The sequence below is a fragment of the Nannobrachium achirus genome (genome assembly GCF_963921795.1).
Source record: "Nannobrachium achirus genome assembly, chromosome: 24".
In the NCBI taxonomy this organism is placed as follows: Eukaryota; Metazoa; Chordata; class Actinopteri; order Myctophiformes; family Myctophidae; genus Nannobrachium; species Nannobrachium achirus.
Genome location: NC_137831.1, coordinates 27,233,632 through 27,252,733, shown reverse-complemented (window position 1 = coordinate 27,252,733; position 19,102 = coordinate 27,233,632). Strand labels below are relative to the sequence as shown.

The window sequence follows — 19,102 nt, the reverse complement described above, 5'->3', positions numbered from 1 at the left end:
AGTGGTGTAAGGGCCTGATAAAGTGGTGGACGTAAAGAACTTGAGCCATACTGTCAAATTGAGAAATGCCGGGTTTGTGCGGTTTTTAGGCGGAACACAGGGGCGAGGAATGTCAGTCCACGGGGAGCGGGGAACCGAGCTGGATCCATGGCCGTTTTACTGAACGCTCCGATGGAATCAGAAGTATTTCCTGGAGACAGTTGTCTTCAGAGAGCATAATAATAAAAGTCCTGACATTCCAGAATGCTTAGAAGAGCTGAAGGCGCCAGATAGCCTATTAACGGAGTCATTTCGTGGCACAAGACAGGGGGGAGCGTGCCAAAGTCGGATCCATATTTGGGAGCCACGTGCATGTGCGCGCACACACACACACACACACACACACACACACACACACACACACACACACACACACACACACACACACACACACACACACACACACACACACACACACACACACACACACACACACACAAGCTGTAATGGTACAGATTCAGTCAGATTCAAACTAAGGTCCTCCTGACTGTAGTAGCCTATTTACCAGTAAGACGCCCTAAAGGGCGAGGTCACGCTGAAATAACAGACTGACACATTATGTCCATATATGGGCTTAATATTGATGACAAGGGATCAGGGATCGCTATATGGGCATAAAATGGACAAGAACAGAATGAATTTGCAAGTGTGGTTGCTGTGACGCGAGTCACACTTGCAAATGAATTCTGTCTTGGCCATACTTTATGGAGCGTGACATGAGACGTGACTGACTGACGCACACGGGCTGCAGGTTTTCATAGTAAATGCGACCTACGGTTGCAACAAGACCATTTACACGTCGTTCGCAAACCCCCAGAACGGCTTGTAAACATTGAAGCGGCCGCCCTACTGGCCAAAGCTGGAATTTCAGGTGGGGTGAAAAATACATGCACGAGCATAAGAGCGCGCCACTGGGGTCTACGATAGGGTTCAATGGACGTCGACGTCGTTTGTGACGTCAAACATTTTGGTCTCTAGGTAGAGACTAATTTCCCCCAGAATGCACCTGGATTAGCTACTTCCGCATGCTTCAAAACGCCACTGAGCACTTGCATTGAAATGATAGCTGGGGGCGGGGCTGGTCCGCTCTCTATTATATACTCTATGGTCGTTCGTTGACAGGGTTTCATGTCATTTACTTCCTTCTTGCACTTTAGAATTCGCACTGGATCAGAATGTCTGCTAAATGCCTGAAATCCTTATTCACGTTTTGTCATCCACTCCGAGAAATCAATCCAGGGACATTGTGATCGCAATCCCACCTCTCTTTAAAAGCTTCCACAACACACATGCACGACTCTTGGCTCAAGTAAAACGTTTAAAGAATGTCTGACTGGAATTAAAAGCATTTCTTGGCGGCGGTTCTTTTCATTGGCCGCGGTTCAATAGCAATAAATGATTGTCATTTTAGAATGCTCCAGTCGACACCAAACCTGTCTGCTAATTGACTTATACGATAATTTAGTGATATGTGAGTCGGAGGCTTAGCGCTTCAGGAAATTAACTGGTATGGCTGTGTGAGTTGAACTGCCAACAGGTTGGGAGATGCATTTAGGTACTATGAAATGTGATATGCCAGTCTAGAACACACCAAACCACATTTCAATTTCATTAAGTTGGTTTTGAGTTTGAGCCAAAGGAGGTTTGATTTAAATCATTACCAGTCGTACCCAGGGAGGAATAAGAAACAGACAAAACCTGGCCGGTGGCCACAGCCATTTTTATGCGAGCAATCATTAAAACCACTTTAACCATGGTGTCCATATTTTGGACATTTCATCATACTGTCATTATACTAAGTAGCAATATAGTTAATTACCGGTAGTATATCATACTCGTTTCAGATGATCTACAAGCATGATGTGAAATATAAACATGAAAATCTGATTGTACAATAGACATGAAAGACAATAAAGGGTAAACTCTAGTCACTTTATCAGTCACTAACTTTGAATACAGGAGCAACTTGAATTTTCCACAATTTCATCCTCTGGCAGAGGTTGAAGCAAGCCAGGTCAAGTGTGCTGTGGAAGTTTACTGAAACACTTGTGTTGCTATGTCAGTGGTGCACAAACGTGTCAAGGACACAAACAATTATATAAATTTGGCTGCCGACTCCCATCTAAAACATGGGTGCGTGCACTGCGCGAGTGTTGTATAGTAATATTTGTGAAAAAGACATTGTGAGGATAATTTTCCTGGTCCGCTCACAAGAGAAAATTGTTGCTATAATATTAAATATGTTTTGGATTCATCTTACAATTAGAAAAAGATTCAAGTTAAGAGTAAGAATTCAGTGGTTAGGTTTAGGGGTTTTAGTTATACCCGCAACAAAAGACAAACCAGGCTTATGGCTTGGTTTTTCATTAAAAAATACATTTAAAAACATACAATTGGAGTCATAACATTTTCTCAAGTCCTCACAAGTACAGTTATACTAACATACGTGTGCATGTGTGCATTCCCTGTGTGTGTGTGTGTGTGTGTGTGTGTGTGTGTGTGTGTGTGTGTGTGTGTGTGTGTGTGCGTGCGTGCGTGCGTGCGTGCGTGCGTGCGTGCGTGCGTACGTACGTACGTGGCTTGACCTTTGGTGTGCTGTAGCCCCAGAAAGATTGATGTGCTAAGGGACTGATCAGTGAAGCCTTGTGCACTTTATTACGTTTGAGAGCTCCAGCCACTTGATTTCGGTGTACCCTCCATGCTGTTCAATTTTCGGAGGTTGAGAGCCCCAGGCGCTCCACAGTCCAGATGCCTTGGGAAGTAACAGTTGTAGCTGATGTACAAGCTTGTGAGCTAGATGTATCTGCTATTTTTGAATAGCCAACGGCCTACATTTAAGTATACCTGGTATTCAGATGGGTGGTGACCCACCTAAAGTTAGCCACACCCACAGCTTTTTTTTTTATTGTGTCACTAAAGCGGTGTATTGCGATTGGGCCTTTTGACTCAGAGGCTGTCAGCTTTCAGGAAGAAACCAAACATACACAGGGAAGACATATGTGCATATTATAACCACATCTGGGGGTCTATTAGAGTAATGTAACTCCATAGACACATACAAAACAGAAAAAGTACCTACCCTTTTAACCTATAATAATGCATATTTCATCTGTTATATTTTGTATTAATACTGAAAAACTAAACTAAAGTTGATAAGTTGATTATAGTGGAGTTCAAAGTACAATATTTGGCTCTGAACTGTTAGTGGGGTAGAATAATGTATAGAAATGGAAACAGTAAAGTAAAAGTAGGCCTAACTCAACATTGTACTTGAGTACAGTGGTTCTTTTCCACTTCTTTGGATGTACTGACGCGCGCGCACGCGCGCACGCACGCACGCACGCACGCGCGCGCGCGCACACACACACACACACACACACACACACACACACACACACACACACACACACACACACACACACACACACACACACACACACACACACACACACACACACACACACACACACACACACACACACACACACACACAAACGGAGGGGGATACTTTTCAGAGTAATTCACTACTGTGAGTGCAGGTGTGCGACTGTGCGTGCTGCCCTCGCTGGTCTGAAGTGTATTATAAATAAAGGAAATGTGTTACAGATAAGGCAAACGTGCATGCCCTAAAGGTTCAGTCCATAAGTATAATCTGAAACACTTTTCTTTGCGACGTTGCCATGCCAGGCAGGGAAAGAACAAAGTGGAAAAACTATATTGGCAGTAAATTAGTGAAAAAAGAAAAAGAAAGATACTTTAGCCAATCAGCTAGAGTGTGTAAATACTGCTAGTTCCAATTTGCCCAGACCTCTGGTATTTGTAGTTTTTAATCCGGTTGATGCGTCTCCTCCACATTAACCCACCAGTAAGACTCCCTAATCGGGAGATAATCGACCGTCAGGTCGCATATACAAACTTTAGAAGGCAATCATAGCCAGGAGGGAATATGGGAAATGGGACAGATCCATGTCAGTGATGTCATTACGTGCGCATCCCGCATCAAAAACTCATTCAAGTCACCCAGGGACTCATTCATGTCATGGTCCTGGGGTCCCGGGGATGCGCCTCCATTGGAGTCCATGTTAAAATAATTTACCGCGTCGTAAATTAGAAGAAGAAAGAAATTCCACAGACACCACCATTGTTCATGCGTGAAAGCATCCTACTTTACCCTACGTTAACACAAATAAAATCCACATAGAAAGTCTTAAACAGGCGATAGAAACATCAATGTTTTGATTCCACCAAAGTCCGACGCCATTTTGCGCGCGTAAACTTTATATTGAGGACCCATAAAACTTTTCTGGGACCCATTTGAATGACCACCTGTGGGTCCCGGGACCCATTACATTGAAAACCTAGTAACATCACTGCCATGTTGATGACATGACTTTAGAGATACTGTGTACCGCTTTGTGTGATTTTAGGGCAACATCTGTAGGAACAGTGTCCAAAAATGTGTTTTGCAAAAATGGTGGCCTCATGGTGGCGCTAGAAGAGGGCCAAGTGAGAAATCAGGGCTGGAGGTTGTGGTTTGCCAGCCAAGGAGTGTGTGTGCAAAGTTTGGCATGGATAGGGGCAACGATGGCGGAGATAAGAGATAAGAGACGTGACGTGACGTGGCGTGACGGACAGACAGAGGGACAGCCGGTGGAGCTTGTCATAGTAACGACGGAGGGACAGCCAGTGGAGCTTGTCATAGTAACTTTAAGACCGGGAAAGCCTATACATTGTTATACCTTTAAAACCGTGAAAGCATCTGTTGTCATTTTAGATGTTGCTATTTGCAACATGATTTCTTCCTCAAATTTTCATATAAAAGGTTTTTCTGAAAACCTAGGTTATAGAAGGCGTCTAGTCTTCAAAAGCAGCATTTCATGTTGTATTATGCTTCAGAACAAAGGTTTTTACCTCCACCTCTTTCCCCTTCTTTCCTTTGCCTTTCCCCTTCTTCTCCTTCTTCTGGTCCCCCTTTCCGACGTTCTTGTCTTTCTTTGCCTTGCTTTTCTTCTTCCTCTCCCTCTCGTCTTCCTTGGCGATGAGCTCAGCCGCTACCTGTTGACGGGACGAGAGCCACGCATTGAGATGACGGCATCACATTAAACCATCATGCCATAGACCAGTGGTTCCCAAACCAAAAGAGAGATTAGACGTTTGCCCAGGGCCCAAACGAGTGAAAACAGCAGATCTACAAGCACAAAATGTGTCGCTTCGCAGAGTGTTGCAAGCTTTTAGATGGTCTATTTTCACTGCTTCTAAATTATTTTTTTTAAAATGTTGGAATTTCTTAGATTTGTTTGTTTTTTAAAATGTATAAAATATAGTTTTAAAACATTATTAAAATATGTAGGAAAAGAAAATGATCCATATTAGTCAAAAATCATTTGTTTATTTTTTGGAACACAGTTCTTATATTCCACGATATTAACACCTTGACGTCCGAAATAGAATGGTGGTTGGTAGATTAGCCGTGACATTTCTATTATTGTATTGTGATCTGAGACATAATATTATGTTTATAAACATGACCCCGCAGCCCCTCCATCTTGAACAGCGCCGCTGTTTTTTTTTTTTTCCCAGGCCAGTAACTCACCATGATTTTCTCGATTTCCGTTGGGATAGAATGGGGGTTTTGGCCGATCGTCGATGTCCCCGTGCGTTTCGCGTGCGCGATCCTTTCACGTAAATGTCCCCGCAAATAGTCCATGTGTGACTGAAGAACAGAACTGAAAAGTTTCGCTAGCATAGCCCCAAGCATGGCTGCTGTAGGAGCTCGAGTGTGCAGACAGCAAACGGATGGCTGGGAGTAGCCTTGGAGAAGGAGAGGCGCTGACGTCACCTCTGCTTCATGCACGGTCTGCATGAGCTATCAGTGCACGAGTGGTGACTAGGGAAGGTTAGACGATCGCCGATTTTCGGATCAAAAGCTTTTATTCCGGTTTTAAAGACAAAGTCCGGGAATGTACGACGTGGCTGAGAGTCCCTGGGGGGATGTGCGATATAGTACGGTTTTAACATTAAGGGGCTCCCCGTGGCTTAGAAGGTGTTAAACACGTCTATGGGAATTCAAAATAGGGAAGAAAACAAGAAACATAGTAGGAATGCGTAAATTACAGCAGCTACATGATGTTCAGGCAAGAGATGCTCTCATCAGTAGGTCCCCCACTTCTCCATATTATAAATTAGTCCCTAAACGGTATATTGTTCCATCAATCTTTAAAACTGCCATAATTAAACCCATGCTTAAAAAACAAACCTTGACCCACACATTCTGGCAAAATACAGACCAATCTCAAATCTCCCATTTATGTCCAAACTGCTGGAAAGAGTTGTGTCCAGTCAGCTAACAGTCTATTTCACAAACAACAATCTCTTTGACAGTTTTCAGTCCGGTTTCAGATCTCACCACTCCACAGAAACAGCACTGGTTAAAGTCAGTAAACGACTTACTAATGGCGATGGACACAGACAGGATCTCTCTCCTCATCTTTTTTGCCTGCATTAGGGTTTGCCGTAGTCTATGAATTTCATTGTTATGACCAAATCGTACTGCCCTGTGGTTTTTAACATTGTGTTGTTTTATTCTTATTTCTTTTGTAAAAAGTGATGTTTTTTGTTTGTCTTTTTTGCTGATCTATACCAGTGGTTCTCAAAGTGGATTCCAGGGACTCTCTGGGTTCCTTTAGAGGGGCCTAAATTGACCCTTACAAGTCTGTAACTCTGACAGTATACAAATGGAACCAAATGAACCCTGACGGGTTCATTTGGTTCCATTTTGTACACTGTCAGAGTTAAGGGGAGACATTGAAATATGAAAGTTTGAGAAACACTGATCTATATACATTTGTGTACTGCTGCATGGAAATTGTCTGATCATGCGTGCTGGCACTTTTTACATTTTTTTTCTTTTCCTTGCTATTTTGTTTGCAGTTTGCCTTGTTTGAAGTGCACAGACCCCTTAGGGTGATGTTCTACCATATATAAAAATAAACTAAAACTGACTGAAACTTGTCAACCAGTAGGTGTCATGTACCGACACAGAGGCTCAAGATGTCTCAATTAATGGAAGCGTATGGAGACCTCGTCCACCCACTGCACGTACATGGTATATTGTAGTAACATACTCTACCAGACTGGTTATTCATTGGATAGCAGCTTTAATTATTGTTCAATGAACGGGACCACGCACACACATGTGCACGCACACAGACATGCGCGCGCAAGCCTTTCTTTTAAGAATAATGTGGTTTTCATTTTGGAAATGGCACATCTACATAAAGTTCACAAAAAAAAGGAGAAGACATTTTCACCAACAACGGGCAAGTCCAAAATAGAGATAGTGTTGTTAAAGTGGTTTACACGCCCACACGGTATATCACATTATCACTCAATGAGGAAAAAACAAGACGGGACAGGATTTAGCAGTAGACAATTTGTCATCCAGATCTAGAGTACAGTAGAGCCATACAATACAGCATCTTTGTCGAGTGGAAACCTCATATGTCCAAAGCCATTACTCGTTTTATTTTATTAGTTATTTACTTTTGTATCTAAACTAGAATATCGCCCGCCGAAGGCGGGCGATATTCTAGTGTTCGCACATAAATCCTTAGTCTAGTTGTGGGAAGAAAAGGATATCATCATCATCATGGCCCCAAATAACTTTTAAATATCTTGCAATTGGCGACGAGTCTCGACTCTTAATAAATCGGCAAGAGTGCCTCTCATTTTCAATACAAAGGCTAAGCTATATAAGCTCTCCATCATCAGCAATAGTAGTCAGTGGTGCGTGTTCCCCACACTCCCAAGCCCCCACCGTTGCGCTTAGGTTCACCGGGAAAAACTCGGTCGCGAGAGGCGACATGGGTTCTGAAGGCAAAGGTGGAGTCAGTGACGTAGCGGCGGCTCCGGCAGAGAAGTATAGGTTCCACTTGCGCAAAGGCACGTCGCATCCGCATACGTCAGGGACGTTTACTTGAGAGACACGGAAGAAGGAGAGACTGTAAAGGATAAGTGATTGTCGTCTCAGGAAGAAGGACAGACCTTTCAGGAAGAATGATATGTGACGTAGCACCGTTCGCGGCTGAGGCATAAAAGCGGGGCAAAGAAGGTAAAAGAATGCATAAAGAGACAATAAATAGCGACGGTCCAAAAGCGAGAGGTATGATTGTGCTGTTGGTTAAATGGTTTTGGGAATTGGGCCGTGGGTCTGTGCTAACATAGCTGCAGTGTAGCAGCGGGATACAGTACACAGGGCGTGATTAACTTCTCAGGGAGTGGCTAACTTCTAAATTGTATATAAGGATAGTGAAGATGATCTTCAAGCGTAACTCTTGTATGATGCAGTAGGGAAAGGGTATTCAACAGGGGGTCCGGGACCCCTAGGGTGTCGTCAGAGTTACTAGAGGGCCGGGCCGGGCCACCAAATCTTTGTGTACTATGTTTTAATGTAAAAAAAAAATAGATGTTATTGTTTTATTATTATTAACCAATGGACCATTAGCATCTCTAATCTGAGGGGAGCGAAAATTGGGCGAAGGTTTGGTGTAGAGGGAAACAAGAGCAGGCCAAGTACAGAGTCAAAGGTCAAGTTTATTAAAATGTTGAGGGTTTAAGTGGTGATGTCATCTATGAAATGAAATCTATGAAAAAAAGTTCAATCTGCATTACAATTTTATACAATATCTAGTGGGGGTTCACTGCTTCATCTCTCTCTCTCAGCTAAGGGCTAAGGGGTCCTTGGCCTGAAAAATCTTTGACGACCCATCTGCAGTAGGGCATTCATTTACAAAAGAAGAACAAATACAACGTTTGAAATAATGGCGATACAAGGTTTCTGCTTGACAGTGACGACAGTAGACGTTTGTTACAGTTACATACCTGCTCGGGTGTCTTCTGAGCGAATATGGAAGCCGATCCTCCGTCCTCGACATTGGGAAAGTCCGGGAACTTCCCAGTTGCATCCCTGGAAAGAAAGAATGCCTTATTGTCATGTGAAGACACCGTTAAAAACCAGGGCCCATAGAAATACCAGTGGTGCTGTGAGAATAACAGCCTCAATTATTCTTTGTCATAAAAGTGTGATTCTCATTTCTCGACATTTTCGGTGCATGACGCATTACCACAGCGTAGAAAAGCCCTACATTCAAAAGGATTATGTATTTTTCAAGAAGGAAAAGTACATAAATATAAGGACCACAGATAGACTTAAAGGTGATACACCATGAAAATTCACTTTTCCTATTTTAAAACCTTTTTTGGGGTCCCACTAGCACCTTCTATCCTCACAAAGTCCCATTTCAGACCGTTGTGTCTTTCTCTGGTTTTGGGAAGGTGGAGGTTAAAAGCATCCCACGGGTTCTCAAAACAGGCTGTCCAGATTTGCTGCAGTTTGTGACGTCATAAACGGCCGTTTTTGAAGAAGAAAAAAAAAGATTTTGGGGGGGGGGGGGGGGGGGGGGGGGGGGCGCAGTTCAGGCCAAAGGTGGTACTGCAGCTGAAAATGCTCTGAGAGCCATTCAAAAATGAGAGGCTCTCTATTCAGGAGTGGTAATTTAGCCTCAAACCTTTTGAAAAACGTTTTTGGGACATAAACAATATGACATAAATACTTTTTAAATGCATGGTGTATCACCTTTAAAGCAAGGGTCTTCAACAGGGGTTCCGGAACCCCTAGGGGGGTCCTCAGAGTTACCACAGGGGGAAAGGGGGCACGGTGGAGCAGTCGGTAGCGCTGTCGCCTCACAGCAGGGACGGAGTGGGACCCAAAATCTCACCGGAATTCACATACACCCACCCAGGCCACATTTGCTAGTGGGCGTGACATGTGCGTGCAAAGCTTGTTATTCCATATAGATTCGTTAGATTGACAGTCACACGGCAACACTCTTTTAAACTGAGTAACACCAGTAAGACTCCCTAATCGGGAGATAAGCGACCGTTGGTCGCTTATCTCCATAAATAGAGCAAAAATGTGTTTTTCCAAAATCTTCCTGATCCATGTTGTTGACATGAGTGTAGACATACTGTGTAGTGATTTTCGTGATTTTAGGGCAAAATCTGAATCGGCCTCATGGTGGCGCTAGAGGGCCATGTGAGAAATGAGGGGTGGGGTCTCCTCGCCGCCAAGGCGGACGAATAGGTACCGGCCCCGGCTCTCCCGGTCGCTCCTAGCCCGAGTTACGGCATTTTATGTGAGCTGCAGTGGCAGGGGGTCCTCCACTGGGGGCGCCACCACTTTTGCATCAGTTCTGGAGCACCAGGAGTGGGTGGTCCCCGGGAATGCCCCGTGAGCAGCCCCGTTGGGGTGGTCATTTGGTCATTTTTGCACATTTGGTAATTTTTTACACCTGGGGGTCCCCCAGGGACCTGGGGGTCCCCGAAACTCCGGGGGTCCTTGGAGGTTGTAGTTTGGCAGGCAAGGAGTGTGTGTGCAAAATCTGGCATGGATCGGGGCAACGGTTGCAGAGATATGAGCAGGGCAAAAGTGTGACGTGTGACGTGTGACAGAGGGAGTGACGGAGTGACGGAGGGACAGCCGGTGGAGGTTTGGATAGTGTGCAAGTAACTGCGACCTACGGTCGCAACAACAACACAATTAAAATGACAGTCACACAACAACCCTATTAAACACAACCACCATGACCACAGGCTGCCCCACACAGTCCTCCAATTCCAGAACCTTTCTGTTCTCTAATCTCTACCCTCACCATAATGCGTAATGCGTCCTTCTGTCCTATATGGTACAGTATATGCAATTAAAAACATATTTGCAGCAATATTTCCAAGTTGGGCAATTGTTTACAGTTATAAGTAGGCTATATAGTGTGCAATATAGTAGTAGTGCCAAGTTTGTTATTTATAGAGTGTACAAATGGAACCAAATGGACCCTAACTGGTCCATTTGTACACTCTCAGTTACAGACCGATAAGGGTCCATTTGGTTCCAAACTATCATCTAGCTGGGGACCACCTGGGACTCCCTCAAGGACCCCTGGGGGTCCCCGGACACCACTTTTAGAACCAATGGTCTAAGCATGTGTTGAGAAGAATCAGTGTTGTACTTACAGTACTTGAGATATCTTTTGAATATCTTTTTTCCTTTCAGCTCCACCACTCCTTTTTCATTCTTGATTACTGACATTTGGACCAACCCAACTATTATGTTGGTGAATGATCAGGCCATCTCAGAGTTTTCCAAAGAACTTTACTTAACTTTTTAGCAGCTAGTAGCAGTAGTGCAATGACAACATGAGACTGATTAATCGATCCACGAAAATCCCCACAAATCACAACACAGGCAAGGCACATCAAACGCAGCACAACTGAACAGAGGATCAGAGAGCAGAACATCAGTCAGTGGTGAGACATAACACCGACTAACAGGTGCCTATCCAGTTTGACAGCGCAGCCGATACACTGCCGCATTTACAGTGGTGCCTGCCTGCATGAAAAAAAAAAAATATATATATATATTTTTTTTTTTATATATATATTTTTTTTGTTTTTTTTCCTATCCTCTGGCAGTTGATTACTCACGCCATGGAGACTTGAGTTTAATAATATTTTTTTGTATTTGTTGCAGACAATAATTTTATGTTTTGTCTTAACAACTTTAGTCACTAGTTACTCTGCAGATTTTGATTATTATTAAAACATACAATACCCACTTCATTCCCTTTACTTTCCCCTCACTTTATTCCCTATACATTTCGGCTATTTGAAAAAAAAGATTGTCGTGTGATGCATTGTGAGCTTGTGGATCTGCCATTTTCAAAAGATTTCTTATACATTTGAAAACGTGGGGGGAAAGGGACATTCTGCATAATGAGTACTTTTTAACTTCTATAAGTTGGAACTTTTAGGCTACATTTTGATATCCTTTTACTCAAATACATTTTGAATTCTGGACCTTTTACCTGTACAGTAAAAAAACAGTATTTCTATTTTATTGTTTTTCATTGCACTATTGATACCTCTACTTAAAGGAGTAGTTCACCCCCAAAATGACTTTTTAGCTGGTCAGCAGGACCAGCTCTTTAAACAGATTACATTGTCCTGAGACATTCAGGGGACCTAGGGGACCTATTTGCCGATTGGCTGTCCATGTCACATGGTCACCGAGCTCATGATCCATTGGCCAGGCCCTCCAGATCTGTACTGCTGTAATGACATATTTTGTCCAGCAGGGAGCACCATTCCTTCACACTGAGGCGGTGCCTGTGGCCAGCCTGCTTGTGATAAATGAAACAGAAGAAAAGAGAGGTCTATACTTGAGTAAAAGTACAAAAGTATTGGCATCAAAGTACAAAATGTTTGTATGATTGCTTGTAGATCGGCTATCATTCTTTGATTTTCACAAGTCATTGTTGACATCATCATCCATTTAAGCTTTATAATTAGCTTCATACTAACATTAACATTATTTTTCTTCTTTCAATTCTAAACGTAGAGATTAGGTTATGAAAGGAAGGTGATTAGGTGATGAAAACTAGCAAAACTATAGCAGCCATTCGTTTAATCAACGCGATGCATCCAATGTAATTGTGATGAGGATGTCAAACAAACGTTAATCACGTCGTATTTAATTATACTTCATCTGTTACAGATGATTGTCCAAATAAACCGTACGTTATTTAAACTGTGAGCCATTTATAGACAATATGCAGTGTTGCCCTGGGCATCGTTGTAGGCTGTAGTAGGTGATGTGTCACACCATCTGCATACCATCTGCATTAACATATGAACTGAACGAGTATGCAAGTTGTCAATGATTTAACTCTATGACCATGATATGGGCTTTGGTGTGAAGTCATGAAAATATCGTACCCTACACAATTTACAAAAGCAACACAAAGTACATTCATTGATGAGCTGCTTCTTCCTGTCATCTGATCAGTGTCCACACAGTAGATTAATTCGAGTTGCATTTTAATATCAAATGAAACAGAGCAAAAACGATGTGCTGAATGAACCAATGCGAGTCTTTGAGAATTACAGTTAGTATCTTCACAAATAATGAGCACATTTCTAGAGACACGGTAACACATTCATTGTACTAAATGACAAGAAAGCATATATTTAGAACGATATGTAGCAGTGAAATACCACAAGATTTTGGAAAATGCCTACAATCAATACACTTATTTGAACACCTTGGTTACATTAAGTTCTGCATAATGCGTACTTTCTGCTTTTGGTACATTTCAATACAAATACTTTTTATACTTGTACTCAAGTAAATTTTGAATACAAGTCTTCCACTTGTATGATACTTAAGTAAAGAATGCGAGTACTTTTCCCACTACTGCCTAATAAGCATGCTAGTTTTAGTAAAATCAGACATCACAGATAGATTTATAGAGTAATAGGCTATATGGCAACTGTAAACTTAGCAGGAGTCCTCCAGGCTATGGGGGAAAGTAGCTGTTGGAAAAAGTACTCAAATGTTTTACACTTGTTTTTTTAAAAGTATCTTAAAAGTATCAATACTGCACTGTAGATGTACTCAGTTATAAGTAAAAGTCACACACACACACACACACACACACACACATACACGGGGGGGGGGGGGGGAGTGACAAAATTCATAGATCTAGAACACAGACTTCATAGATATAGAACACAGAATATGTACTGTACAGTACAGTACAGTGAGGTACAGTATACAGTACAGTAAAGTACAGTAAGGTAATACGCAGTTATTACTGTTGTTTGAGCACGCCCGAGTTTTTTCAAAACTTTTTTTTTCCAAAAAACATTTTTTTCCAAAACTTTTTTTTTTTCAAAAAACATTTTTTTTTTTTTTTTCAAAAAACATTTTTTTTTTCATCTGACCAGCTTATATATTGACTGTGTCAATTCTTGTTTTCTATTGCTTACTCATGCCATGGAGAGTAGAGTTCAATAATATTTTTTGGTTTTTGTCACATTCCTAAGACAAAAATTTGATTTGAGTAAATTTACCCCCATTGATTCCGGATGGTGACCCGTTTCGAAACGGGTCACCATCCGAAATGAATGGGGGTAAATGTATTGTTATCACATTTATGTCTTAGGAATGTGACAAAAAACTAAAAATATTATTGAACTCTACTCTCCATGGCATGAGTAATCAATAGAAAAAAAGTCATTTTGGGGGTGAACTACTCCTTTAAGGTACTTTTTACACTACTGTCCTCTGTGACCCCCCTCCCCCCCTCCCCCTCCCTCCCTCCTGGAAGACTGGCGTTCCCCTTGGGTGGGGGGGGGGGTCCATGAGCGTGACTGAACCCCTCTGGGGCCGTGACCTCTTGTCCGTCACGGTGCTTACATCATTGTCAGGGTTCTGAGTCGAGGTCAAAGGGGAGGGCAGGGACACGGGGGGAGCAGGGGGAGGTGAACGTGTGTAGGCCATGGGCTCACTGTGATCCATCCACCGAGGAGACGATGTTCTGACCCCCCTCCACTCCCAGGCCCACAGACAGGATCAGTGGGACATCAACCACCACTTTCAACCATGGCATTCCTACTTTGGTCATCGTTATTAAGACCTGAGGCCGTTGTGTGGCTCTGCAGGGATCTAAGTGTCTAAAAGAGGCCCGGGTTTTTGACTGTGTGTGAGAGTGAGTGTGTGTGCGAGTGTGTCGGGAGCTAATCTCTCAAACCTCCAGATAAATCAGCGCCACATTTCTTGAGCACTAGGCCTGTCACAATTATTACATAATAATCAACTAATCGCAATTATTTGACATGATCGCAATCATTTTGTCATAATCGTCATAATCGTTTCCATGTTGAAAAATGTTCATATATTTTCAAACATTTAAAAAAATAGTGGAAATAGCACATCTACAAGCTCACGACACGTTGTGAGCTTGTAGATCGGCTAGTTCCACTATCAATGTTCTTTTTTAAGTATAAAGTTGTCAAATATGTAAATGCCAAACAGAAATGTAATTGACAATGACAAAAACGCAATTATTTGATTTACAATTAATAGTCATGTAAAATGTCATAATCGTGACAGCCCTATTGATCATTGCCAGTAGGCCACAGATGCACCTCTACTTTTGAAACGGTTAACTTTATCTTCATAATCAAAGTCTGTGGGGCTATGATCGGCATGAAACCTCACCCAAATGTGTATGTGTTCAAAGCTCCGCAGCTGAATCCGTTGGCAACTCCCATTACAACGTGTAGAGTTATTGTTAGGAATGAAAACAAAGGAGCACCACCAGAAGAGGAGGGCTGAAGTACAATGAGCGGGACGACATCCGGTCTCTACACAGCAGTGTCCCCAGAGGCTTGTATATCTTTTTCCTTCTTTTTTTGTCAATGGGTTGGGTTCCCAGATTGCTGAAGTAGTGAAAGTAGTGGTTGATATTTCCCATGCAATTATTGTATTGTTGTTGATGTATTGACGTATTATTTTGCTTATTACTTGCTTATTGTAAGTCGCTCTGGATTAAGAGCGTCTGCTAAATGCCTAAATTGTAAATTGTAGTGGTTTGAAATTGAGGATCTACGTAGGAGATGGCTTGTAAAGGAGCGCTTGTTTTCGGTGGAGACGACGGAGGCTTTAGCTCGCTCGATCGGAGGTGTCTCACGTGGCTCAAGTTCGCTTGAGCCGACTCAGCGCCGTCCCAGTTATGTCCCGATAGGGACAGTATCGTAAATCTTCGCACCACCCCCGACTTTCGGTACCTAGTCGCGGTCCAAGTGAACACAGCGGAGCGCTTCCTACCTTCAGTTCAGCCAATCACAAGCCACAGCCAAACAAGGGATCTCCCAGGGACACCATAATCGCGTCTAGTACAGGGCTTGACATTAACTTTTTGAGGCACTTGTACTGTGGACAAGTACATTTCCCATTCACTTGTCCAGGCACAAAAGTCACTTGTCCGGATATATATTTGCCATTTCACAGTAATTTCTTTTTCTGTTCTTTTTTGTTTTTTTACAAATAAATAAGACCCCCTTGACCCCCTCCACCCCATAGTCCATAGTCTGCATACAGCACAAAGCTACTAGGAGCGTCACAGAAAAAGTGAAACAAAGTACATTTTTAATGAACTTGTCCATAAAGATTTATTAGTTGTCCCGGACAACAGAACAAGCCTTAATGTCATGCCCTGCAGTAGACCCTGCTGCTTTGAACCGCTGTTAGCCTCCCTCCTGTTTCTGTTAATGGACAGAACCCACCGTTGTCCAGCCATAAATCAAGAGACGCCGATAATCAACCACCGCTGCTACCATGCTCTCCCTGCGTCGAACCCAGGGGAAATGAGCTTTCTAACCATTATGACCTCCTCTCTTCTGCTCCATCTCACTGCTCTTCTCCAGTGGTGGAAAAGGTACTCCCATTTTTTAATTAGTAAAAGTATCAATACTGCAATGTAGAACTACTCCAGTACAAGTCAAAGTTAGGAATTCCAAATTTACAAAAGTGTTATCAAAATGTATAAAGTACCAAAAGTAGAAAGTACCAAGCATATTAATGTCCCGTTTCACAAGTTTTCAAATGGAGATCCCTAAGAGAATCCCTTTCATGCCCATATATGGAGATCCCTGCTCTGAGTATCCGACATCACTGATGTCACAGTGATGTGTCAGGGGAACCACAGTGTCAGGCATTACCAGTCCGGACGGACAGACGAATATGGACAAGCTGTGACGGTTCCGATAGTAAACTGCGACCTACGGTATCAAATTAAGACTTTATTTTTTGTGTATTATAATCACAGTTATAATCCATTATAGTGCATTATAATTAGGATAGTTGTAATACAAATGTATATTGTGTTATAGTTAAAAGCTAAAAGGGTCAATTTGTTTCTTACGGATAGGGGTACTTTTGTGTCATGGAAAATGTAGATATTTTTATGTGGTTGCGGTGTAGTCGTGTAGTGCGGTGCTGAAGCTGCAGTCGAAATGGGGCTTTAGGGTATGGGCACTGAAGACGCGGAGGAGAGAACGCGCCCACAGCGCCCCCAGCGGGAATCGAACCCAGGACCGTCTAGCTGTGAGGCGACAGCGTTACCGACTGCACCACCGTGCTTAGTTACTTTACACCACTGCCTTTCTGTGAACAGTTAATACTACCAGGGGCTTGCAGTGGAGGAGGAAATCTACCTCATTTGTTTTGTTTACACAGCTTCTCCTTTTATGAGTTAGCTCATTCCCCCCGTTAAATTAATAGAAATCTGTATCCTATGAAGGCATGGCATACATCATATTAATACAATGCAGAAGCCTGATGCTGGTGCCAGGAGGCCTTTTTCCCCCCATTCATTTTCATTACGCTGATAAAGCCCACAGACAGCAGAAATGTCATGTTTTTAACCCATTTAGGCCTAGAATTATTGAATGCTTTAACCAGTGAAAAATAGCAGATATACAAGCTCACAGCGCGGCACCGAGTGCCGCGCTGCGAGCTTGTAGATCTGCTATTTTTGAAAAGTCGTGAAAATGTGTGAAAATCTTTGAATATACTGTATGTATTTTTAAAGCGAACGTCTCACGTAACTCAAATTTTGCTTCTGGGTGGTCCCTGGAACTAAATATTTTGAGATGGGGGTCCGTGGCCAAATACATATCATTTTGGGGGTCCTTCACATGAAAAGGTTTGAAAACCACTGACATAGTAGTAGTCTCTCAAGAACAGACTAACTGAGCTCCATTTAAGTGAAAGGGACCTTTTCTTTGACAATGGCTATAGCCAGATTGCTGACATAGAAACATAGGTTTTTCAAAACATCTTAGAAGGATTCAAAAGACACTTATAGAATCGGGTCAAAATTCCAATTTTTACGATTTTTCAAAAATAGCAGATCTACAAGCACTCGGTGCCGCGCTGTGAGCTTGTATAGCTGCTATTTTTCAATAGTTAAAGCATAAAATAATGATACACAATAAGGTGTACCCGTTCTAAATGGGTTTTAATCTTGCTGAGGTTTTTTTCTGCTTTGAGTACGAGTATCCACCGCTTATCTAGATTAACATACAAAAGAGAAAATTGAACGAAGGCCAGAAAATGACTAAACTAATTTATTACTTCTTCGGTAATCTGTTAGCCCGCTCCCAGAGGCAACATGCTTACTAGATAACATGGTCTACCCTGTGGAGTGTGTGTGTACAGCCAATTATATGGCATCGCCGCTGCGCACAAATCATGTACGTACATAGGCATGCGTCTTTTAAGTGTTACATCGTATTATTTTTACAATAACCACGTCTCCGATGCTGCTTGTAAAGTTAACATGCAGCAGTATGATGAAAAGCATTCTTTCCCATCATCCCTCGCGCGCATGCACGTGCACACACTCACCCACAAAGAACATACCTAATGACCTATTCCCATGCATAAACAAAAGAGAGAGAGACACACACACACACACACACACACACACACACACACACACACACACACACACACACACACACACACACACACACACACACACACACACACACACACACACACACACACACACACACACACACACACACACACAAAAGACTGCAAGCTAATCTCAGTTTCAAAGCAGCTGGTATCACTATAAAAGAATAAAAGTCACTAAAAGAGCAAGCCACTATTAGGAGTGAAATTATATTACATATTTGTTGTATGCATGTACGTATTATCTCAGCATTATTATGCGCAAATGTGCTTGCCAATAAGAACTGATTCTTGAACAGATCTGCAATGTCATATTAAAAGGTCCCACATGGTCAAATTTGTGTTGATCAAACCGTCCCCCCCCCCCCCCCCCCCCCCCCCCTCCCCCAGTTTAGTTTACACACATTGTTTTACAAGCTCTACAGAATTGTATCCCATTTAGACGTTCATACGGGCAGACCAACCATTTTGAGCTGCTCGGAAATTAATTTAATAGAACTGTGGCCGTGGCCACACGGGAGAAATTGGAAACGCAATTAAAGTAGAATAGAAGGTGAAATTGGAGCTATCCAGCACGGCGGGATATTACAAAATGACCAGTAAATTAAGCCATGGGAAATGTATAAACTCTGGTTGTCAGTCTGCTAACTACTCACTGCACAGCCTCCCAATAGAGTCGACGGA

At 42.6% G+C, this 19,102-nt stretch overlaps 1 protein-coding gene across 1 annotated transcript in view; it reads right to left on the bottom strand.

The window, feature by feature from the left end:
* Positions 1 to 19,102, bottom strand: part of drc11 (dynein regulatory complex subunit 11) — a gene marked incomplete at both ends in the record, with an annotated part of 133,263 nt that overhangs the window by 99,955 nt on the left and 14,206 nt on the right. The window contains 2 exons of the mRNA XM_080720454.1: positions 4,951 to 5,094; positions 8,920 to 9,004. Coding sequence (XP_080576580.1) covers positions 4,951 to 5,094; positions 8,920 to 9,004 — 229 coding nt within the window. The remainder of the gene's footprint in view (positions 1 to 4,950; positions 5,095 to 8,919; positions 9,005 to 19,102) is intronic.